The sequence below is a fragment of the Harpegnathos saltator genome, unplaced genomic scaffold (assembly GCF_003227715.2).
Source record: "Harpegnathos saltator strain DR-91 unplaced genomic scaffold, Hsal_v8.6 scaffold719, whole genome shotgun sequence".
Classification (NCBI taxonomy): Eukaryota; Metazoa; Arthropoda; class Insecta; order Hymenoptera; family Formicidae; genus Harpegnathos; species Harpegnathos saltator.
The window spans coordinates 189,714-215,731 of NW_020230559.1; the positions used below are offsets into that span (position 1 = coordinate 189,714).

Genomic DNA, 26,018 nt, shown 5'->3' on the forward strand with positions numbered 1-26,018 from the left:
TTGCAGTATATGCATGTATATTTTTATAACACTATTAACTTTTTGTACATCAGTCTATACAAGTGTAAAATGCTGCACGAAACATGTCTTTCACATCAGCTTACATAGTAAATAAGCATCGATAAATACATCACAAATACAGTACAAAGATCTTAATAATAAAGAAGCAAATAAATGCTATACAGAGTTAGCGTAAGACGATGATACATCAACCTTGTTAAGTCAGTGAACTTTCGGCTTCGCCGATTTTGTCTTCTTCAATTTTTTCAATCCATTTATGTTTGTTTTCAAGAGATTCCAGTACGCCTGTTGAAATTTGTTTACATCTTTGGAATGAATCTAAAAAGTATCTAAAAATTAACCGTACTGCAGAAAACTAATGACCTATTTGCTACCAGATACTTAGAATATGCAACTTAGATGCAAGATTTAAAATGTTATAAATTGTTTTTTGGAAATTATTAAAAATAATGATAAAATTTGTTATGTTTTAGTGTTTTAACCCTTATCGGAACTATGTCACCTTTCACGTGACATTATATCTTTTACCGTTGCGGACATTTGTCATATCGAAGGATATGCTTTCAAGTGTTTATTTGAGAACTCGAAAAACATTAAATATTGCATATTCGCGAGAACATCGGCCAAATGACGATCTAGCGGCAACTCAGGTCTGAGAATTTGACGTCCGATAAGAGTTAATATTCGTTAAGCTCTTTTACATAATAAAAAAGATACTGATAGTAAACCATTAGGAAATAGAGATCTTTAGATCTTAGGGAAGAGATCATTTAACCTTTTTTTTTAATTGTGCGCAAATATTTATATTTTCAAATAGCTTGCTTGAATTTTGACAAGATTTAAATAATTTCCTTCTATTTTGCATAGTCTGGAAATTCTAATTACTTAAAAATAGAGACAAAAAATATTAAATTCTGTGTTTTATTAGTTATAAAGTTTTTTATTAATTATTAAAAATGTTTATTTATTGTCAGATATTTATCAATTCTTTCTTTAATATAACGCCAATTATGTCTGGGCCCTTCATTTTGAATTCGGCATAAAATATCTTTTCATCTGGCAGAAACAAAATTTTTGGATTATAAAAGAATTGGTAAGTGGTGGAACAGTTATATAACGGTTATATAACGGCGTTTTTATTTTTTTAGTGTTAAAATTTTAAGTATATTTTTTTTATTCTTTTATTAGGTCATCCGAAGAGTTGTGAGAATTCCCGCCATCTATCGCATTTGGGATCGGTTTGTTTGGCAGTGTGTAGGTCAAAGCTTATGGGTAAGAGCACAGGCTTTTGCATAACACATAATACATAAGAGAATAAACCAATTAGTTTTCTTCATTTCCCTCCTCAAGATAAAAACTGAAGAACTTTGATTGATTGATTGATTCTCTTATGCGTTGTGTATTATGCGTTATGCAGAAGTCTGTGCTCTGGTCCTATAAGTGAGGGCTCGTTTAACAGATGGCGCTTTGCGCTTTGCTCTTTCAAATGCAGGACAAACAAAGCAAGCAACATTGGATGGCGTGATCGCGAAAATGGACAGCCAAAAGCTTCATTTAAGCCACGTTATGTTTTCCTATTTTCGGAAAAGAAACACCACGGTGAAAATTACCCGTAAAATTTGTAACATTTATGAGAAGAATGCTGTGTCAAATCAAACAGTAAGCCGATAGTTCGCGCGATTTCATAATGGCAATTTCGAGCACGAAGATGTCCCACGGTCTGGAAGACCTTTCACACCACTCAAGGACCGGCTGAAGCAAGCAGTGGATGAAAATCCTCGCAGAAGTGTATTGGAACTCTCACAAGATCCCAAACGTTCCCAAAAATACGCTCCAAAACGTATAGGTTATATGAATCTCGATATCTGGCTTCCTCATATATTGACTGAACGCAACCTCCTCGCTCGCGTTGACACGTGCGATGCGTTCTTAAAAAGAAATTCCAAGGAGCCTGCATTCTTCGAGGGAAAACCTAAGTCTACGAGCGCGGAATTTTCTCTTTGCTCGAAAGATGGCAAAAAGTGATGGATCAAAATGGACAATACATAATAGATTAATTATTGGTGGAATTGCGTCGATAAATTTTGTTTTAGAGCTTCAAAAATTCTCAGAACTTTTCGGATGACCTAATATAAAATATTTGTCAAATTATTAAATTTTTATTGGAAAAGTTTTTTTCTATCTTTTATATTTTTTATGAATGCTCCGAAAGAAAAATTCCGACTTTTTTCAAAGAAATGTTTTACTACTTAAGATTTTGATTGGGTATGTGTCCTTTGGTCTAAGTTAGAATATATTTCAAACCTATTTAAATTGAAGAGGAATATCTATCTGTATCCCTTGCTTCGTTGTTAATCGAATAGGTTATTTTCAATTTTGAAAAGGCACCTTTTATCTTTTCTTTTCCATTCTGTTCTCGTTTCGATACTTATTTTTGTACTATATTCACGAGAATTGACATTAAATATATTGGAATTATCATATTAATGGTTTTATTTCCTGTACATATCAACAATACGTTTCAACGCCATTTATTAAATAACGCTACGAATTTATGTTATAACTCAATTATTCATAACACATGGAATTTAATTTCTTTCATTTCTATCTTTAAAGTATTATAATTTCCAAGTTATAAAAACAGAAAAAATGTTTTAAATATATATCAACATTCAACCAAGTTATTCGAAAATATAAACATTTGTATATCATTTCATTTAAAAAATCAAGGTGTCTCCTTTTTCTATCCCTCTAAAGATTTAATAATATATCTTCTATCTAAATTATTTATATATAAAAGAGCCTAACGAACATTAAAACACAACATAAAATATTATCATTATTTTTAATAGTTTTCGAGAAAACAGTTTATAACACAGTTATAAACAGCTTAGGTGAGGCAGTCTATACAGGGTGTTCAGTAATTAACTGCCAACCCGAAGTGAAGGTAAATTGAGTTAAGCTGAAAAGAAAAGTAAAATACAATTTTGCAAGAATCGCAATATTTATCGAGTTATTAATGACAGGAATCTGACGAGTAAGCGCACGCCGAGATGGATGATTGGAGAAGCGTCGCAGCCTCTCGGGCCATAGTGTGGCCCAGTCGACCTAACAACTGTTGGCGGCGTGCGGTGAGATAAAACATGATAGCGACGTGTTGTTTTTTCCCTCGTCGCGCACCGACAACAGTTTCTGGATCGACTGGGCCGCGCTGTGGCCCGAGCGGCTGCAACGCTTCTCCAATCATCTATGTCAGTGCGCTCCCACTCCACAGATTTGCCATTAATAATTCGATAATTATTGCGATTCTTGCAAAATTGTATTTTACTTTTCTTTTCAGCTTAACCCGACCTACCTTCACATTTCGGGTTGGCAACTAATTACCGGACACCCTGTATAACAGATTAATACTTACAATAGTAGAAATTTTCTTGGAGCGCAGGGACGCTCGAACCAGACAAAGATATTCTGTTGGAGTTGGTAAAGAAGGCCTACCTTTTCTGGGCACTGGTTTATTATATCCATTAACTAAAAAAAAAAAAAATTGCTTTATATAAATGTGAAAAGGAAAAGAAGGAATTGTGTATATCAATTTTTTGTACAATGTATTATGTGTTAACACTGTGACGTGGCAGCCGCGAAGGCGCCCGTCACAAGATGGCGAGTCCTATACCGCGAGGCGGGGGGGGGGGGGAAAAGGTCCTAACGGTTGCGCGAATTGCAAAGGACCCTCCCCCGAAACTGTAATTAGCCATTATTGTTAGTGATAAGAGTGCGCAGGTGTGACGGTCCCGCGTCCCCGAGCTTTGTGCCCCTGGAGCTCCTGCGCCGACCATCAAGACCGGAGGAGCCAGGAGGAAGAAGAGGACGTCACTCATCGCCCGGACAGCCACCTCAGGTGAATGCCCCTTCTTATCTTTCTTATTACCGACTCCCGTATCGCCTCAAAAGATTCTCGCTGCCGTTTCCGTTGTCCACAGGCCCGTAGAAAAATCAAGCGAATGTATTGTCGCTCCTGTGCTCGAAGCGTGACCGCGTACGAGACAAAGCCGGCCTAGGCGCGCGCAAAGACAGCGGGAGCGCGAGAGAGGGAGAGAACGCGCGAGAGTGAGACCGAGCATCCGTCCCGCGGATCGAAAACAAAGATCCGCTGAAGGATTCCCGTATTGGGAGAGAAAACGAAGAACGGGGAGAGAAGAGCCTCGAGACAAAACAAGGAAGAAAGGAGAGACACTGTTTTTGGAGGAAATAAAAGAGCGAACTACCGTTTTCGCTCTCTCTTCCATAGTCAGTCTGCTGTCGACTATTACGGATCGTTATCGCTTCTACTACTATCGCATATCACTGTGAAAAAAGTTGTCGTCTACCGTTATCGAGAGCTTAAGTTTGTGCCACACTCGCCGAGGATTACCGTTGGTGGCTGCGTTGCGTAGGAGCGAGCGGAGGAAGGAGGTCGAAGAACCACGCCGCCGGGAGGTTCCCGACTGTGTAAGACCGTCCCCCTGATTTTCTCTTTCGGTGTCCCGTGCGTACCGTGTCTCGGACTATTTGTCAGCGCAGAGCAAGTTTCGAATTCGCGAGAGCACACAGCGGAGTGTATCGTATCGAGGGGTCGGACCGTACCGATTCCCGTGAAATAAAAGTAAGATAATCCAAACGCGCAGTACTACTTTTGCATTTTCCCAATAACTTCCCGGATTCCCGATCGAACCCTCCCGTCTACCGACTTAAAATATCGAGGAGCTGCCGGTCCCGTCGGATTCGCGTGTCTCGGCCATTTGGTGGTTTTTCGTTTCGCGTTGGTGATCGGTGCAGCCTGCTGCACCTGGCGCCCAACAACTTTGGTGCGAGTGCGAGCGGCCGGGGCGCGTGGGCCGACGGCAATTTGCCGACGGCGAAAGGAAATCGCGTCGCAACACATGCTACTATTAAGCCGAAATGCTAAGTATATAAATAAAATGTCAATTAATGATAAGTTGAATACAATCATATGCGCAATAGAAATATCGCAACCCTTGTTTGTAAAATGGTTTCAATCGGGAACTAAACACCGAAATTATTTTGTTAAAAATTTAATAACAATATTGCATGTATTAGCATTTTCTATTAATACATAAATATTATTTTTGGGTACTTTCTAGTTTATCATATTTGCACACTTGTCTATAGCTTTCATAACGTAATATTAGGTAAATGTGCGCATCTGTCTGAAATGAAAAGTATTCTTTGTGTATCAAATAATTAATTTTAAAAAAGTAACATTACAAATAGTTGTATGTCAATAATGCTGTATATGTAAATATATACCGTGTACCAGGTATGTCGATAATTACTTTCCGGTTTTTGTAACAGATGTCACTAGCCATAAGTATGCAATGTTATGATTTGATACATATGTCATTTTATTCTATTGACATTAACCTCAAAACTACACAAGTTACGTTCCGCCAAAATAACAGCGTTATAGATTAATAATTTTTTGAAAATATCGAGTTTTGTGCCTGAAAACGTGCATTTGCGGCACGTATTACTTTTCTTGTTTAATCAAAAGAAAAAAGCCGCTGAAAGTCATCGTTTGCTGGTAGAGACTTATGGTGAGCATGCTCCAACCATAAGAACATGTGAAACGTGGTTTCGACAATTCAAATGTGGTGATTTCAACGTTCAAGACAAAAAACGTCCTGGTAGGCCGAAAACGTTTGAAGATGCGGAATTGCAGGAGTTATTGGATGAAGACCCAACACAAACTCAAAAACAATTGGCAGAAAAGTTGAATGTGAGCCGAGTAGCAATTTGTGAACGATTACAAGCGATGGGAAAGATCCAAAAGATGAGAAGATGGGTGCCACATGAATTGAATGACAGGCAATTGGAAAATCGAAAAATCGTCAGTGAAATGCTGCTTCAAAGGTATGAAAGGAAGTCATTTCTGCATCGAATAGTAACGGATGATGAAAAATGGATTTATTTCGAAAATCCCAAGCGAAAAAAATCATGGTTATCACCTGGCGAAGGCAGCCCATCGACTGCAAGGCCAAATCGCTTTGGTCGCAAGACCATGCTCTGTGTCTGGTGGGACCAGGTTGGTGTCGTATATTATGAACTGTTGAAACCTGGAGAAACAGTTAATACTGATCGCTACAACGCCACAACAAATGATCAATTTGAACTGTGCATTGATCGAAAAACGTCCACAATACGCTCAAAGACATGATAAGGTGATTTTGCAGCATGACAACGCGCCGTCTCATACAGCAAAACCAGTCAAAGAAGTATTGAAATCATTTGGATGGGAATTTTTATCGCATCCGCCGTATTCTCCAGACCTGGTTCCATCCGACTACCACCTTTTCGCATCGATGGGGCACGCGCTTGCAGAGCAGTATTTCGCCGATTTCGAAGAAGTTAAAAAATGGCTCGATGAATGGTTTAGCTCAAAGGAGAAACAGTTCTTTTGGAATGGCATCCATAAATTGCCTGAGAGATGGGCAAAATGTATAGAATTAAATGGCCAATACTTTGAATAAATATATTTTAACTATCCATTGTAAATAACGTGTTTTCTTTAGCGAAAACACCGGAAAGGAATTACCGACACACCTGGTACATATAGATATTGAAATTTAGATTAGATACAATAATAATAAAGTTAAAAAGAATGAAAATATTAGCGAATTAATTAGCAAACTTATAATATAATAAAATATAGCCTTATAGTCCAAAATATTTTATGAACATAATTAAAATAATGCAATAAAGGAGTATAAATCAATATTTGCACTATTTACATTAAATTCTAAGTTTGCTATTTATTATATACACATATAAAAGTGTATAAAAAAATTAGGAGCCCGAAATATTTCGAAAAAAATATAAATTTTATAAAAAAAAATATTTCAAATAAAAATTATAGAGTTAAGAAATATCTCTTTATTAGCTTTATCGGTATAACTTTGGATGGCATCTTCAAGATCAAGCCAGTCACTTTGAATTCACCCTGGCCGGCTCCCCCTCCCCCCCGTGGAGCTCCTCGCACAAGAGCGGTGCACCCTCTATTGGATAGTGCGCGAGCTCCGCGAGGAGGGAGAGGGATTAACGGCCAGGGGCCTGGCGACCTTGAAGTCTCAGGCCAGAGCCACAGTAGAAGTATACACAGTATTGACACTGAACTTTTTTAGTGGTATTCATTTTCCAGTGCACATGCGTCGCTCTATCCTACCAGGAACATAGCAGCCGCCATAGATGACGTATTTAGGTTAAATGTTTGATATACATATTTTTATTTGTATGTGATGTACCAATAAAAGGTACATCACATACAAATAAAAGAAATAGGTCTTAGGTACAAATAAAAGAAATTGTTACAAAATATCAACAAAATGATTCGAGGTGGGCATAGTTGTGCCATGTATAAATGCCCGAATATTTCAAGACGAATATCTGGGTTAAGCTTTTTTCGTTTCCCAAAGGATGTAGAAAGGTAAAAATAATAATTTTTTATTAATTTTACATATTTGTTTTGGAATTGCCTAAAAGTCTAACTTATATATGTATATATTTCAATTTCTCAGATGTAGATTATGGTTAAGGAATTGCAGGCGTACAATTAAAGTTCCAATAGAGGACTTATATAAAACATACCGGATCTGTGGAAATCATTTTGATTCTACAATGTTTTTAAATGATTTAAAAAATCGCCTCCAACCATACGCAATTCCAAAACCAATGAATCTACAAATAAAGTCAGTCAATACATGTACAGGTCGACAAATAGAAAAACCAACGAATCAACAAAGAGATCAGTCAGAGCATGACTTTTTATTAGATTCTGACAATCACATATCTTTTTCATGTAAAGGTAAGCCGAACTACGATAATATAGAATCTTTTTTTATTTTTGTCGACTATTCTTTTTAGTACTCTAAGTTAATATTAACAACTACATGTTATTAAATAATCCAATTGTTAATTGAAATTGTAGAGCAGGATATAAACGTTATGGATGAAGATAATCGAAAGGATCAGGAAGTACAAACTGAACAACTATCTGTTACACAAGATGAGAAAATACAAACTGATTCCACATTATCTATTAATTCACCCCGAAAGAAGATATTGAAAAAGAAAATTCATTTATTACAAAAAAAATTACGGAAAGTTAAGAAACAATTAAAACAACAGGAAGCAAATTATACAAAAAAGATTAAGAAGCTCTCTTTACCAGAATATTGTGATGCAACAGATCAAATATTGCCACCAATTATTGCGCCGTTTGTGAAAGCACAAGTACACCTGGCTCAAAAGTCGCCAAAGGGTAGGAAATTTTCTTTGGAATTAAAAAAATGTGTTTTACTTTATACCTCAGTGGACGTAAAACCTATGAAGTTTTATCAAAACAGTTCTGTTTGCCTAGTACAAGAACTTTACAACGTATGATCGAAAATTTAAAAATTTTTCCCGGGTTGCAAAATAATGTTTTTGACATTTTAAAAGCTAAAGTATCTACTTTTAAAACTAATCTTGATAAATATTGTACATTGTGGATAAAGCTGCATTAAAAGCACATTTATTTTATAATATTAATCAAGATACGGTATATGGTTTTGAAGATTGGGATGAAAGAAAATCGGTATTGCCAGCATATAACGTTGCAGTTTTAATGCTTAGAGGTATGTGCACGAATTGGAAACAACCTATAGGATATTTTTTTCTAAATTCCACATTTCATGCTACTAAATTAAAAGATATTATAACGCAAAGTATAAAAAATTTGCAAGAACTTGGATATATAGTTATTGCTTTTGTAAGTAATATGGGACAAAATTTCATTAATGTAGTACAAGCATTAAATGTTACAACAGAGTCACCATTTTTTGTTGTTAATAATCAACAAATAGCTTATTTCATTGATCCACCACATACTTTGAAAGCTAGTCGTAATAATTTTCTGAAAAATAATATTAAAGATAACGGAAAATTTATTTTATGGAAGTACATTAAAGAACTATACGATATAGAACAAAATAACGAAAATAGATTAGCACCCAAACTAACAGATATACATATTATGTCTACTAATTTTCAAAGAATGAAAGTTCGCTATGCAACGCAAGTTTTGAGTGGAACAGTAGCTGCTGCTTTAAATAAACTAGTAATGTCTTGTAATATTTTATATGAAGCCCTTATTACAGTTAATTTTGTTCAAAACATGAATGATTTATTTGACATGTTCAACTCATTTACAGTTTTTTACAAGATAAAATATAGACAAGCTTTCAGTGGTCAGGATTATCAAATCGAATTTTTGTCAAAAATGAAAAAATATCTAAGTGAATTAACAATATTTATAAAACAAGGAGTTAATATTTCGAAAAAAGTAAAAGTATTTAAATATTGGTGTCAAAACATAAATTCCTTTTTAAAGATGTGGGACTTATGTGGGTTACTTATGTGTTACTGCCACGGATATAAAATTTTTGTTAATGCGTCGTTTTAATCAAGACTCATTGTAGAATTTCTTTGGTAAAATCAGAATTATGAATGGTAACGCTTTTAATCCAACACCTATCCAATTTTATTACTCTTTTCAAAAACTGTTTTCTGTAAATTACTGTGTGCCAAGAACGGGGAATTGTCAACAAGATAATGATGAAATGTTAACGGCTATGGTAAATTTTGGAACGCAATATACGAATATTGTTGAAAATGAAGTAGACGAAAGTGAATGTGTATCTGTACGTCTAGATAATCATGATTATCGTCAAATGGATATTAACGAACAAGATGCGTTGCGATACATTTATGGCTACCTTATTCGTAAATGTTTAAAAATACATTCATGCGATTTGCGTTTAAATTACAGCAAAGAATATGTACATTTAAATGATACCTCATACTATTGTTTCTTTAGAGCGTATAATGCTACTAATGATAACCTTTTTGGTAATTTATGTATGCTAAACAATAATTTTATTGAATATATTACAACTTTGGAGGACATATTTTTTAAGAAAATTAAAGAATATATTTTGCAACTATTTATCGTAAATAAATTGATTCGACTTTTTAGGCAAGTTGAATTTATTCCTCCTTGTCCATCTTTTCCAAAAGATTATTTAATAAAACTTTATGCTAGAGTTCGACTATATTATACTTTAAAATTTATTAATAGGCGATTTAAGTCACAATACGGTCGTAAAAAAATGGTTATTTTGCGTCATGACTGACAGATATTTTGTGTTTATTATTATAGATATAAGATACTTTGTGTTCATTAATATATATTATTAAAATGTTATTAATATATATTATATTGTTATTCTTATTTTATGAAACTATAATAAAAGTAAATTTATAATTATGTTGCAATAATTGTTGCCTAATATTTTATTGTTGTTTCAGTTGCTGATTTTGAGAAAATACTTTCATAAACAGAGGAAAAGTGATAATCTATACAGAATATTTGTCAACGCTCGTTATTTTCACAGTGTTATTATTCATTAAAAATTTATTTTAAAATTACTGGACGAAAATATTAAGTCGTTAGTAGTTTACGAGACATATGCGATCAAAAAAGCTAAGCTTTTCGCAAACAATGCTTTGGTCAACCAAACGGATAACAAAACAATTTCTTGAATTAATTTCAATCGAATTCTACTATAACAAAATTGCTATTTAGAGCTTAATTATAAAAATGTTATGTTGAAATATGGAAAATCATAAATTATAACGTCTATCGACAAAATAGCTCAGAATTTGTCGATTCAATTTTCAATTAAGAATAACATTATAAATAATGTGTAAATGGTGGGCGTTAATTAACAACATCCTGTATATATCTAGTCATGTTTCACTTTTTTTGTTATGAATGGACTAATTTTATGATCCAGATATATACGAATGCTATCAAAAAGTTAACGAAATATCAAACAGATCGATATATTTATACAATTATATATTAATACAATAAAATGTTTTTCTAATGAAGTGTATGTATATTTTATATTCCATATAAAATGTGTTCTAATATTCACCATATTCACCAGTATTAAAAATCTATAGTTTATGTTACGTATTCTATAGATTTTCAATATTAGTTGTAAATATCGGAATACAGCCTATGATACTGAACAGTAAACTGTTTATTAGAAAATAAATCATTTTATATGTTAACGAAACTCTAATTTAAGCGCCTGTCCTACCTTTAACATGGCGGCGAGTCATGTGACCAGGGACCCACTACATCAAAAATGCCGACGCTCAGTGTCAATACTGTGTATACTTATACTGTGCCAGAGCCCGGACCATGGAGCGATGGTCGGCCATCTTGGCTGACTCCTCCGGATTCGGGCTCCGAACGGCCGAGGCTGTCCGTCCCTGTCTGCCCGAGGTGGCGGACAGGAGGGGGCGTGGACTCACTTTTCATCTGGTGCAGATGCTGACCGGGCATGGGTGCTTCGGTCGGTACCTGCACCGGATCGGAAAGGAACCCACCACCGGACGCCACCACTGCCGGGCGAACGAGGACACGGCGGAACACACGTTGGGTTCATGCGGGACATGGACCCGACAACACCGTGTCCTCGCCCGGGCAGTGGAGTGCCGGGTGGAGGCCCTCTCGCTCCCGCGCATGGTCCAGGCCATGTGCGGAAGGAGGAGGCGTGGGGGGCGGCGGTCTCCTTCTACAAAGACATTATGTCCCAGAAGGAGACCGCCGAATGGAAGCGTCGACCAGGCCGCCGCCGCAGGGAGCGGCCGGGGTTGGGCAGTGGGTCCAAAGTGGCGCCGGCCGAGGAGCCGCTCCCGATTCGTCGGGGACCTCCTCGGCCGCCTCGGGCCCGGCTCCGTACGCGCGGGGGAGGGCGACGGGCTCCCCTGCGCGTCGGTAAGGGTTGGTAAAGGGGAGTGGAGGCTTGTTTTGGGACGAGCCGCACTCCCCAACCCCTCCCCCTCAGGAAAGGAGGAGGGCCAGGAGAGAGGATGGGTATCCCCGCTCTCCTTAATTGTAACCGGAAGGCCAATTAACAAGGTCGGTTACCCAGCCGGGGTACCGCGCCCCGACTCCCTTTGTGGGAAGGGCGCGGTAGTCGGGCGTGGGGCTCTCGGTCAGAGCCCTAGGGCTAGGGTGTTGGAGAGGGAATGCAGGTGTAGTTCCCCTGACTCCCCTCATCACGGCCCGATCGATAGATACCCCGGTGGGGTTTTAGCCGGTAAGAGTCCAGCATAACCCCCGCCCTCCCAAAGGGGCGGGGATATCTATGAGGATTTCTCCACCGTTATAAAAAAAAAGTCACTTTGAATTTTTTAATCCTTTCATTCCTAACGCCGACGATTAGTCAGTATCTATGCAAGGAACTGTACAGAGTATAACATCACATATAAGTCAGTATGACAAGTTGCTGGCGCCGCGTACCGTGGCCTTGCAATGCGCAGCGCCAGGCGGAGGGTCCAAATGGGCCATGGGGTGGGGCGGTCCACCCACGGAGATAAAAAAAAAAGTATAACAAGTTGCTTGTCCTTATTCGGACGATAAAGTAGAGGTTGCCGAAAATGTCGGGGAGAGAGTGCAGGCGCAGTTTCCCCGACTCCCCACACTCCGCCTGGAAGATACCCTGGTGGGGTTTCAGCCGCTAAGAGTCCGGCATAACCCCTGCCTCCTCCCGAAGGGACGGGGGTATCTATGAGGATTTCCCCACCGTGATAAAAAAAAAAGGTTGCCGAAAAAGTCACTCGTTGACTTTGTTGATCATGACATTTGAACCATGCTCCCAGTTATGACAAGTGCAATTAATTTTGTACCGTGATTGTTGTGACAGTATATCGACCGTTTATCGATAGGAGTCGAGCCTCATTGAATTAAAAAAAAAATGTTTAAAAAAGTGAAACTGAGAAATAAATATTACGAAGTTAAGCAGAATAAATTAAATGAGAATAAAGAGATAAATAATACAACATATTTTCTGGTTTCGCATAATTCTTAATTGTTTTCTTACGTTGAAAAATTCGATAGAAACAGGACATTAGAAAGAACGATATGGAATATTTAAAAGTCTTATATACTATATTTCATCCATGTTTCTACAAAAGATCGCTTCTGCAAAAATATGAATCGATTAGAAACGCAATATAAACTTATACGCAGTATAAACACAATACTTTTTCAGCTTTTCTTTAGTTTTCTTAATAGTTTTCCCACGCAAAATGTAGTGCTTTATCAGCACATGGAATTCATTTTTTCAATTATAGCAAAGAAATACAAACTTATCTGCTTCCGAACGCTGTTAAAAAATTTCTATTTGACAGATCTACTTGAAATTTTGTGTGTACACAAATAAGATGACAAATGTCAAAAATAAAATTAGACGTTTGCTTGGAACGCTATTTCTTGTCAAAACCACTAACTTACTAAACATCTAATATACAGGATGTCTCATAACAATTGTTGCAGAGCTTGTATAGAACGGGTTAAGACAAACATAAAAGTTCCGTTTGCCCATCCTCCCATAAAAATACCGTTTTGCGATATTCGCGATAATTATCGAGTTATTAATTACAGAAATCTGATGAATGAACGTGCGCCGAGATGGATGATTAGACAAGCGTCACAACCTCTCGAGTCACAGCGCGGCCCAGTCTAATAACTATTGGCGGCGTACGGAGAGATAAAACACAAAAAGCGGCGCGTTGTCCTTCCCCTCGCCACGCACCGGCAACAGAGGATTCTGTGGTTCTGGATCGACTGGGCCCGAGCGACTGTAACGCTTTTCCAATCATCTATGTCAGCGCGTGTCTACCCTTCAGATTTCTGTCATTAATAATTCGATAATTATTACCAATCTCGCAAAATGATATGGGACTTCTACGTTTGTCTTAACCCACTCTATGTCTCCACAAGTTTTGTAACAATTGTTATGAGACACCTTGTGTAATAATTGTTGGTATGTTCATAAACAATTGTTAATAGAAAATTATATTCATAAAAGGATTGATATCATATAGTACGAGGGTAGTTTGATAAGTTAGTGACTTTTTTAATAAAAGATATTTTATTCGGCAAATAAGCGTTTTATTTCTCAACGTAGTCTCCTTTTAGCTCGATACATTTACTCCACCGTTTTCCAATTTTTTTATTCCTTCCAAATAATAGGTTTTCTCAAGGCCCTCAAAATAGGCGTTTGTTTCAGTGATGACCTCTTCATTCGACCCAAATCTTTTACCGCCCAGCCATTTCCTCAGGTTTGGAAACAGGAAATAGTCGCAGGGGGCTAAATCTGGTGAATATGCTGCATGGGGTAACAGTTCGTAGCCCAATTTATGGATTTTTGCCATGGTGACTACACACGTGTGCACCCGTGCATTGTCCTGATGGAACAGCACTTTTTTCTTCGCCAAATGCGGTCGTTTTTGCTTCAAATCAATATCGAATCTGTCCAAAAGCTCTGAATAATATTCGCCAGTGATCGTTTTACCCTTTTCAAGGTAATCGATGTGAATGATACCGCGTGCATCCCAAAAAACTGTGGCCATGACCTTGTTGGCCGACAGACCCACCTTGGCCTTCTTTGGTGCACGTTCACCCGAAGAAACCCACTGTCTTGATTGTTCCTTGGTCTCTGGTGTGGTGTGGTGTGGTGTGATGGATCCATGTTTCGTCTACGGTAACGAAACGGCGCAAAAACTCGTTCGGATTGCGGCTGAACATCGCCAAACACTCCTTTGAAATGGTCACACGGTTGCGCTTATGGTCGAGTGTGAGCAATCGCGGCACTCATCGCGCGGATAGCTTTTTCATGTCCAAATATTCATGTAAAATGTGATGTACCCGCTCAGTTGAGATGCCTACAGCCTCAGCCACTTCACGCACTTTCATTCTCCGATCGTCCAATATCATTCCATGGATTTTATCGACGATTTCTGGCGTGACGACCTCTTTTGGGCGACCTGAACGTTCGGCGTCACTTGTGCTGGTACGACCACAACGGAACTCAGTAAACCACTTCTTAACCATTAAAATTGATGGTGCAGAGTCCCCATAGTATTTATCAAGCTTTGCCTTGGTTTCGGTGATGGTTTTTTTACGCAAAAAATAATGCTTAATCAGCACACGAAATTCACTTTTTTCCATTTTCGTTAAAATTCACGAGGTTGTCTGCTTTCAATGGCTGTCAAACACTAACTAAATGGCGCAGCTTGCCCAAACTTGTACAGTAGTCTATTAATAGATGGCAGTTGACGGGAGCAGTGCTGCATTTAAAGTTACTGTGCGGAAAATTCAAAAAGTCACTAACTTATCAAACTGCCCTCGTATCATACAGAGTGTCCAGTAATTAGCCGCCAACCTGAAATGTGAAAGTATTGGGTGAGTGCAAAAGTTCGTGCGGAGTTTGTGAGTAAAAGTCACACAGTGATTAGGCAAACAAAAATCTTTATTCAATCAATGATATATTCTCCATCGTTTTCTATAATCTTTTCCCAACGTTCTGGCAGCATACGGATGCCTCGATCATAAAAACTGCGCGGTTTAGATTCGAAGAACGAAGAGACGCCGTTTTTTAAGGCCTCCAAAGAGTCAAAGTTTTTTCCATTTAAATAATTTTGCAATGACCGGAACAAGTGATAGTCAGATGGTGCGATATCAGGAGAATACGGTGGATGCGTTAAGACATCCCATTTCAGGCTCTTCAGTTTGCGCAGCGTCTTTTTCGAAACGTGTGGTCTGGCGTTGTCGTGATGAAAGACGACTCCCTTGCGATTTGACAAAATCGGACGTTTCTCTTTTATTTCTCGATTCAGATTGGTTAATTGGCGACAGTACTTGTCCGAATCAATCGTTTCGCCAGCGGGGAGAAGCTCGAAATAGATTATGCCCTTGCAATCCCACCAAACAGAGAGCATCACCTTCATCGGGTGCAAACTGGCCTTTGGCATTGCGTCACCATGCTCACCTGATTGTTTCCATGTCCGTTTGCGCTGAACATTGTTGTAGAGGACCCATTTCTCATCGCCCGTCACTAGTCGATCCAAAAACGACTCGTTATTGAGCCGCCCGAGTAAAGAAACGGCTGCAGAAATTCGCTTGATTTTGTTCTTCTCGGTCAGCAAATGGGGCACCCATATATGGAGCTTCAAATCGAATCCCATCTTTTTTAAACGCCGAAAAGCGGTTGATCGGTCAACGTTTAGTGCTGTAGCAACTTCTTCTGTTGAAATTCGCGGATTATTGAGCACTAAAGTACGCAAAACATCGTCATCAATGTCACAAGGTCGACCAGAGCGTGGCTCGTCTTCAAGGTTAAATTTTCCGCGCCGAAATTTAGCAAACCATTTTTCCACAGTTCGTTTAGCTGGTGCTTCATCCTGATAAACATCCTGAATGTTTTTACGGCTGCGGCAACGTTTATTCCCTTCCGAAACTCGTAAAGCATAACATGCCGTAAATGCACCTTATCGATACTCATTTTTAAAGTGATATTTCTCGAAGCAGTTTGTATGAAAACAAATGATTTTTTTTTTAATAACAGCTGAAGACGTCACCTTTCCAACGTTATATAATATGTAGATGGAACTATGACTTCCAACGTTATATAATATGTAGATGGTATTAATGACAACACTTTACGACGCTTATAACTCCATCTATTGAAACTCCGCACGAACTTTTGCACTCACCCAATAGATTGGGTTAAGACAAACATATCGTTTTGCAAGATTCGCAGTAATTAACGGGTTATTAATTATAGAAATCTGACGAATGAGCGCTCGCTAAGATGGATAATTGGAGAAGCGTCGCAGCCTGTCGGGTTACAGCCGGGCCCAGTCGATCCAACAACTGTTGGCGGCGTGCGGCGAGATGTAGGTGCGGCGAGACAAAATAATGGATAGTGACGCGTTATCCTTCCCCTCGTCGCACACCGGCAACAGTTTCTCGATCGACTGAGCCGCGCTGTGGCCTGAGCAGCTGCAACGCTTCTCCAATCATCTATGTTGGCGCGCTCCCATTCCTCAAATTTCTGTCATTAATAACTCGATCATTATTGCGAATCTCGCAAAACGGTATGGGACTTTTATGTTTGTTTTAACTTAATCTACGTTCATACTTTGAGTTGGCAGCTAATTACCTTGTATAATGTAAATTTTGCAGATTCTAAAATAGGGATACATATATAAAATAGAAAAAAAAAGATTGTGGCACACATGATTTGTGGGCTATTTTATTATATTATGATACAAGGAAAATACATTATATATATTATATATTCCTTTTTTAAAAAGAAATATAATTTTGCAGTATGTGTATTAAAATAAACTTTTTGTTTTATATAGGACATCCGGTAATTAGCTGCTAATCCGAAGTGTGAAGATAGTGTGAAAGTAGGCAGCTAATTACCGGATACTCTATATAATGAGTGCATTGTGTCAAATTTATTTTGCAAATATACGTTTGAAAGATAGCCAAACATTTAATAGCAAATAATATAACGAAATGATTATTATTATAATACTATATTATTTTGCATTTTCCATTAACATTTATATCTATATAAGGTGTTTTAGAAACACTTCTGGTATATCACACCAGATGACCAGTTGACCAGATGGTCTAACTTTAGAGCATATTCTACTCGCTATAAGGATGAAAGAAGGTTATATTAACACATTGTTCCAAACACTTCTTTTCCAAGTTATAAATAATTGTTATTATATATACTTCCTCTGTAAGAGTTGCTAGTCCCCTATCGGGCGCCTCGCCAGATAACGGATTAGAGAATGCTCGCCAGCTAAGCTGGAAGGGTACCGAGGAAATAAAATATTCTGAGTGGACTAAAACTAGCAAAAAATGATGTAATGGAGGACACAATAAAAGAAATAAAAGTTACTGATCAGAGATTCGGAATCTCAGATCCGGCAAACGATGAAGATGCAAGAACAGGCCCCCGCGGATCGTCAATCAGTAACTAAGCTCAAAGCATGTAGGAAATGGATTCTTCCAAAAATTAGGATAAAAATTCAAAAACGCTAGTAAGATCCAGAGCAAATTCAGCTGGCTCGGAACTAAGTATTCGGCAAAAAGAAATACTGCAAAGAAAACTATAAAAGAACTCAAAGAGAACAAATTCTATACAACGAATGAAAAAAAGCAGAGCAAGCAAATAATGTGTTAGTAACTACTTTTAAACAGCTACAACAACAACTGGCAACAACTGCAAAAAAAGCACGCAGAATTGGAAAAAACTCGGACAGACAGAACAAGAAAAAGAAACAACTTATCAATCTAACGAAGAAGAGCTGGCAAAAAAGACGGAATGCATAAGAGAGGAACTATAAAAAAGAAGATTAGATACGTCATAAACTCCACAGTACAGCAACAAGAGAAAGTGGCAAAGATGATGCAACAGAAAACTATTTATAAAAATACCACCACTCTCTCTACTTATGGTAGAAGATATAAAAAATTTCAATGAATTCCACGAGAAACTTAACAATAAAATAAGCGGATTTCAGATCAAAATAATAAATAATGACATCATAATAATTAATATCTGAGAAGGAGAAAGCTACAGAGCTGACAAAACTTTTTAATGATTGATAATGACTTTGGCATTCATATAGAAATAAGCAAAATAGGCCAATAAAAGTAATAGCTAACAAACTGCATTATTCTTGCATATCGGAAAGGATAATAAACGATCTTAGTAAAAAGAGATATAAAATACTAGAAACAATAAGTTAAAATAGAAAACAAGGCAACCTTTGAACACGCTTGTTTACGCTGATATTTAGACATGATAAAAATATAAACAAGATCTATGAAATTAATGACATACTTGGTTTTAAAGCTGAGATACAACCAATTAAAAAATCTAAGTTATTCCACAATGTAAAAGATGCCAAGCATATGGTCATACGTAGAGATACTATTTTAAAGAACGAAGATGTGTCAAATGTAACATCTTACTAAACATCTAGTAAACATCTTACCAAAGACTCTACAAAACTTAAATGTGTGCAGAATTATGCATCCGGCAAATTATCGAGAATAGTAGCTAAAGAAATCCAAAAACTCAGAATGAACTTTTAAAGAAACCAAAATTACCTCAACAAATACAAAGAGAAAATCTACAAGTAAACAATAATAGTTAAGCATTACAAAAGTTAATCAAGACTCAACTATAGAATGACAATACGGTTAGGACATTCAGTCCTAAGTGATACTAGGCACACTAAACACTAATAGTCGAAACATAAATCAACAAAATAATATCGCTGAACAAACATTACAAACAATTTTGAATACAATAAACAAATAAGAACAAATGTTTGAAATTAGAACAAAGATTAACCAAATTGGAACATAACATTAAAAGAGCTATCCTTAAACAGAAAAAATGGTAGGTGAGCAAGAATTATTATGTGGAATGCTAATAGGTTATTTCACTGGCAAGAACTACAAGGAATACCTGATATTGAAAAAATAGACGTATATCTAATATCGGAGGCACAAGCAATCATTTATAAAGTTTAAAGAATATAAAGTATATCATACCATCCATTCTGCCAATGTTGCTAAAGGAGGAAATATCATTATAGTCAAAGAAAATATACTTCACTATGAAGGAACAAAATATGAAACTGAGGATATACAGGCTACAATTGTAAACATCAAAACTCTGCGTAATCTGGTACTAAGACTGGTCTAAGATTACGCGGAGTAGCATGCCTGCCATGCCCACAACGCATGCCCACTGAACATTTATTCGCTCATTTATTTAGCAATTTTTCTCAAAACTTACGTAGTCGATTTCTATTTTTTCCCATCCGTTGTACTTATCTCGATGTTTTTTATAAAGTTTGTAAGTTTATAATTACCCATCCTGTATATGTGCGTGTGTACGTCTCGAAAATAATTCATGAATATGAAAATAATAAAACAAAATTCCTGAAAATCTGGAAATTTTCACGATTATTCGTGCTTTTTAGTCGCCACTTTGGATCCGCCATTTTGAAATTCTCTAATATGAATTAGTTATCAGCAAATATCCTAAAATCAGTACCCTGGATACTAAATTGATGCTAAATATTAGGATTTTGCGAAGTTATTCTAAAAATACATTGTTTTTTAAGTTTTTTCGCTCAAACTGCCATTTTGAGGCAGCCATCTTGAATTCACATTTTCACCAATGCATACCTTGAAAGTTCAACATTTTTGAGACAAGATGTGACACTTGTATCTGTATCAAAATAACGTTTTTGATACGAAATCAAGCTTATAAAAAATAAAATTATCGATTTTTCACGACTTTTTTCCAAAAATTCCGCCATATTGGATTTTATTGTGAATCTAAACGAATTCTGATGCCGGAATCTTGTAGAACGACTCCGAAAACATAAGAAAATGCTATTCTAACCTTATATAATGTTTCTCTACATAAAATAGAGTTGCAAAGTAAGGTTAATATTTTAGGACTTTTGGGCGTTAATGGGTTAAGAAAAATCAATATATCGACCTTCTAAACAAACAAAAGAAAATATTTATAATGGGAGGTGATTACAACGCTAAACACATGCATTGGGAATCAAGATTAACAGCAACATAAGGAAAAGAACTATTAGAAGCAGTTAAAAGACACAATTGTAGAACTCTGTATACAGGTAAACCGGCTTACTGGCCGACGGATCCAAACAGATTACCAGATTTAATTGACTCTTTTATAATCAAGAATATATCAGCAAATTTCCTACAAATAGAGGACATGGACTCGGATCACTCTTTAGTTGTGCTAACTTTTAGTGAAACTGTTATAAAAAAAGAAAGTATTCCTACTTTAGTCAATAAATATACAAACTGGAATAGCTTTAGACTATATCTTGAAAAAATTAATTTGCTGACACCATTAAAAAATGAGCAACATTTAGAAAAAGTCAAGTTATTTACAAACAACATTTAACAAGCAGCATGAAAAAGCACACCTGAAATTAAGAGAAGAGCAGCACAAAATAATTATCCTAAAGAAATTAGAGATCTAATCAAAAGGAAAAGAAAATCAAGATGGAAATGGCAACAAATCAGAGCGCCACAGGATAAAGCAAGATTAAATAACGTCAATCAACAATTAAGAAGAGAAATATAGTAAATAAATAATGAATCGATTGACGCTTACCTGAGAGAACTAACAGCTGATAGCAATACAGATTATTCTCTCTGGAAAGTCACTAAAAGACTGAAATGACCAACAATGGAAATTCCACCAATAAGACAAGAAAATATGAAATGGGCAAAAAATAATGAGCAAAAAGTTGAAAAATTTGCAAATTATTTAGAAAACATATTTCAACCAAACTAGGTATAAGAATACAGACCAAACTGGGAAAATGTAATTCAAAAAGAAAAGGATATTAAACTCACATCACTCACAGAAGTGAAAACTAAAATAAAATATATAAGTTCCAAAAATGCTCCAGAGTTTGATCTTATCACTGAAGAAGTATTAAAATAGCTACTGGAAAAAGCAATAGTAAAACTAATTAATTTAATCAATGCATCATTCAGCTTAAAATATGTACCGAGATGATGGAAAATTATTGAAGTTAGTATGTTGCTAAAATCAGGAAAACTACCACATGATATCTCATCTCATAAGCCAATTTCATAGCTGCCTATAATGTCGAAACTGTTTGAAAAACTATTACTATTATTATTAAAAAAATAAATAAAATCAACTATAAGAAAAAAATTAATACCATCTCATCAATTTGGCTTTAGAAGTAATCATTCAACAATAAACCAAGTACGTAGGATTATAAATATAATATAAAAAGCTCTGGAGGAGAAAAAAGTTTGCTCTAAAATCTTTTTAGATGCAATGCAAACATTTGATAAAGTTTGGTACAAAGGTCTGAATTATAAGCTGAAAATTTTTTCCTAAACATATCCTGAAATTCTATGGTCTTACATAGCAGACAGACACTTTAGAACAAGAGGATGCATATTCGAGTCTCAAAGAAATTAAAGCGCAGGGGTACTACAGAGCAGCGTGTTGAGTCTGGTACTGTATTTGTACACATGTGATGTTATACACATGTGTTCCTAAAATAATACAATAGTTACTTTTGCTGATGACACTGCGATTCTAGCAATAAGAAAAAGCAATCAAGAAGCTAGGGAAATTACAAGCAGCTGTTGATAAAATAAATTGGGCAAAAAATGGAGAATCAAACTAAATAAAGTTAAATCCATATATGTAAATTTCACTAACAAAAAAATTCAATATATACTAGTGAATATAAATAATAATCAGATACCATACTCGAATACTCGAATACTACAAAGTACTTAGGTATGACGCTTGATTATGCGTCATTACGCAAAATTATGCTGGAAAGTGTATATTAAAAAGAAAAGGGAAGAGCTGGACCTAAAATATAAAAAAAAACTATATTGGCAGATTGGAAGAAATTCCACTCAGTCTATATATAATAAGCTTTTAATTTACAAGCAGATATGTAAACCCGTGTGGACATATGATATCCAGCTATGGGGATGTACCAGACAAAGCAACATTAACATCATACAAAGATATCAAAATAAAATCTTAAAAAACATTGCTGATACATTTTGGTACGTTAGAAATGATGACTTCCATCGTGATCTAGAAATAGAAATAATGAACAACAAAATTAAGAAATTTACTAGGAGGTATGAAGGAAGGTTACAGCAGCACATAAATGTGAATATGCTGTTTCTTAAACAATGCAGGGCTAATGAGAAGACTTAAAAGAGTGAAACCATTCGAGCTAGTATAGATGGCAATTAAAACAGACTTAAAACAGTACACAAAGTAATAATAGTTGTGTAATTAATATATTAAGAACTAGGAATGTCACAGGGCAGATTCTTAGAAAAAAGATGTACCTTAGTAAGTTAGGATATAATTAAATTGCTTATTAGTCCTAAGAATAAATTGCAATATTATAAGTATCTGCCAGATACTATCCTAAAAAAGGTTCCAAATGATAATTATATCACTAGAAAGATTAAAAGATGAGGACCCATTATTTGGCCTATATGATCTTCCAATTTGAATTTTCCAGATTTTTATTTACAGGAATATCTTAAGACTTTTATATTTATGAAACTATTGTTGTTATTGTAAAAGTCCAAAATTATATTGCTTTGTGTAGTAAAACTTCAAGAATTTTTGAATATCTCCGACAATTTATAAGACATTGATATGAAGCATGCATTGAGGCAAAAACAAATTATTTGTAACAATTTTTTAATGAAATGTTCTTACCAAAATCTATTGTAAGTAAAAAGTGTTTGTAGTTTGGAAAAGAAACTTTTCTGGACACATGTTTATATGATCTTTTCTCATTTTTGTATCACCTTATAATGAATAGAATATGTTCTTAATGTTTAGCCACATATTTCTGAAACACCCTATATATTTCGACTGTTTAGAAAACTGACTGTTTAAAAGACTGTTTAGAAAAAATGTTATAAATTATGTTGGGTTAAATTAATAAAATAAACAGTTTTATTAAATATTTACTTTACTAATAAGTTTACTTCTTAAATTTACTTTACTGATACATTCACTACATACTAAATATATTATATACCAAAGGAATAGCAAGGCCCCTATGCAAGATGATTGTGAATTGTAAGCAAAAACATTATAGTAGATGTAAGAATTTCTTTCTTTCCTTTTCCTTTTTCCTTTTTATCTATTTACCTTTTGTCTATTTATTTATTTTATTCATAAATATATATTGTTAGAAATTATAATCTGTAAATTATGATCTTCCACAATAGTATTTATTGAACTTTTAAAATGTTTAAAATTTTTTAAATTAATATAATGTAAAAATTCTATTAACATAAATTGCCTAATCATATATAATTATCATATCATAATTGTATTATAATTAGTTGTTACATTAAACCTTAAATATTAACATATTGAAATAAATATAAACTATGTAATACAATTGCAAGTGATAAAGTTTTTACAGATCGGTAATTATACAGAATACTCTCCTTATCTCCAATTTCGACGAAAAAATACTTAATCGATGCATTTTTGCAAGACAAACAACTTTTCTATTTGAAAAAAGTGGTCGCGCTACCTTATGAAACAAGATATTAATTGTTAAAGTTGACAGCAGTTTAGGTTAGGAAATCTGTCACGGAGGCGACAGATAATAAAAAATAAATCTTCGCTTTACTAAAAAAGAATGAGTCTACAATATACTAAAAATGGATACAATCAAAATACAATTATATACAATTAAATACAATTAGATACAATTAAAAAATCAATTAAAATGCTTATATTTATATATTTTATATTTAATTTTTATATACTTATATTTTTATTGATATTTGAGATATATTTTATATATTTATTTTTATTTCTATGTTATTTTTATACATTATCTCATTTATACTTACTATTTCAGCTATGTCTGCCACTTGTTTCATTTTCTTTTAAATCTTTCGTCTTACTAAAAAGATGAGTCTACAGTATACCAAAAATGAATACAGAAAAGATTAGCAAGGCCCCTATGCAAGAAAGGATGTATCATAAATCAGAAGTAGAAGAATGATAACATGTGCTATCCTATTATGTAGAACTGATCTTGTTCCTCTTGTTACATAATAAAATAGCATATGCTATGATTCTTCCATCTTTGATTCATGATACATCCTCTTTTGCATAGAGGCATTGCTAATCTTTTCTATATCCATTTATAGTATATTGTAGACTCATCATTTTAGTAAGGCTGAAAATTTAAAGGAAAATAAGAGACATAACTGAAATAGTAAGTGTAAATGAGATAATGTATAAAAATGACAGAAATAAAAATAAATATATAAAATATATCTAAAATATCAATAAAAATATAAGTATATAAATACAAAATATATAAATATAAAACATTTTAATTGATTTTCTAATTGTATCTAATTATATTTAATTGTATATAGTTGTATTTTGATTGTATCCATTTTTAGTATATTGTAGACTCATCTTTTTAGTAAGGTAAAGATTTATTTTTTATTATCTGTCATCGTGACAGATTTCCTAACCTAAATTGCCATCAACTTTAACAATTAATATCTCGCTCCACAAGACAGAGCGACGATTTTTTCAAATAGAAAAGTTGTTTGTCTTATAAAAACGCATCGATTAAGTATTTTTTCGTCGATATTAGAAGTGAGGAGGATATTCTGTATAACGACCTACAGATCAATTAAAAAACAATATTAGAAATAGTTTAGACTATAAATAATTAAAGAAAATAATGCAACTATACTTCATAAATATATTTATTATACACTGCAAATCATACGAAAATAGTTTTTATTGAAGCATTTAACTTTTGCCTTTTTCCAACAAGATGCAACTTGTTCTATGTATTCTATACATAAAATACAAAACACAATTGAGAATGTTCCCTGAAGTGTTCAACAATTTATTTTTTTTCTATCAGAAATTATATTGCTGAAATTACACTGTTGAACTTAGAGAATGAGATGAATTTTTAACTTAAATTAATATCTAATTTTAATATTGCAATTTATATTTGCATGTCTAAGAAATATACTCCTAATTTAGTTGGAAATTTTGAGGAATACTTACATCTTTTGATAGTGAGTGCTACTGAACCAGAAAGTCGCGACTTGTCAAAAAGTTTGGTTAGCTCCGTTAAGAACTACAATTAGAAATCATATATAGTATAAATTAGTAATTTATATAATAAACAATAACACATAAATATAAAATGAAAAATACCGTGTCATTCTCCAATAAAACCATTTTGATGATGGTAACATATGCTCACAGACAGGCTAAATACAACTAACCACTAAAAAGTCAAACGAAAAGTTAAGAAATGAGCTGAAATGAAAAATGATTCTATAGAAAGGCTACTGTAGAGCATTGTAGAACTGTAGAGTAGAAAGGCCATTCGTTCGGTTCGTTCGGTATATGACT

General features: G+C 35.0%; 2 protein-coding genes across 3 annotated transcripts; one reads left to right on the forward strand and one right to left on the reverse strand.

Moving 5' to 3' along the window:
* Nucleotides 1-25,982, reverse strand: Srp14 (signal recognition particle 14). The gene is made up of 4 exons (XM_011155183.3): nt 25,818-25,982; nt 25,665-25,737; nt 3,437-3,549; nt 1-339 (listed from the first exon to the last, which is right to left on the reverse strand). Exons 1-4 carry the CDS (start codon nt 25,839-25,841, stop codon nt 223-225), a joined length of 327 nt encoding a protein of 108 aa, XP_011153485.1. The 5' UTR covers nt 25,842-25,982; the 3' UTR covers nt 1-222.
* LOC112590117 (uncharacterized) lies at nt 6,941-10,915 on the forward strand. Of its 2 annotated transcripts, XM_025305850.1 has the most exons (3): nt 6,941-7,879; nt 8,003-8,335; nt 10,423-10,915. In XM_025305850.1, exons 1-3 carry the CDS (start codon nt 7,570-7,572, stop codon nt 10,449-10,451), a joined length of 672 nt encoding a protein of 223 aa, XP_025161635.1. In that variant the 5' UTR covers nt 6,941-7,569; the 3' UTR covers nt 10,452-10,915. The 2 variants fall into 2 exon arrangements, with proteins under 2 accessions (XP_025161635.1, XP_025161634.1); XM_025305849.1 differs by lacking the exon at nt 10,423-10,915 and having other exon boundaries at nt 8,003-8,965.
* Nucleotides 25,983-26,018: the final 36 nt, after the last annotated feature.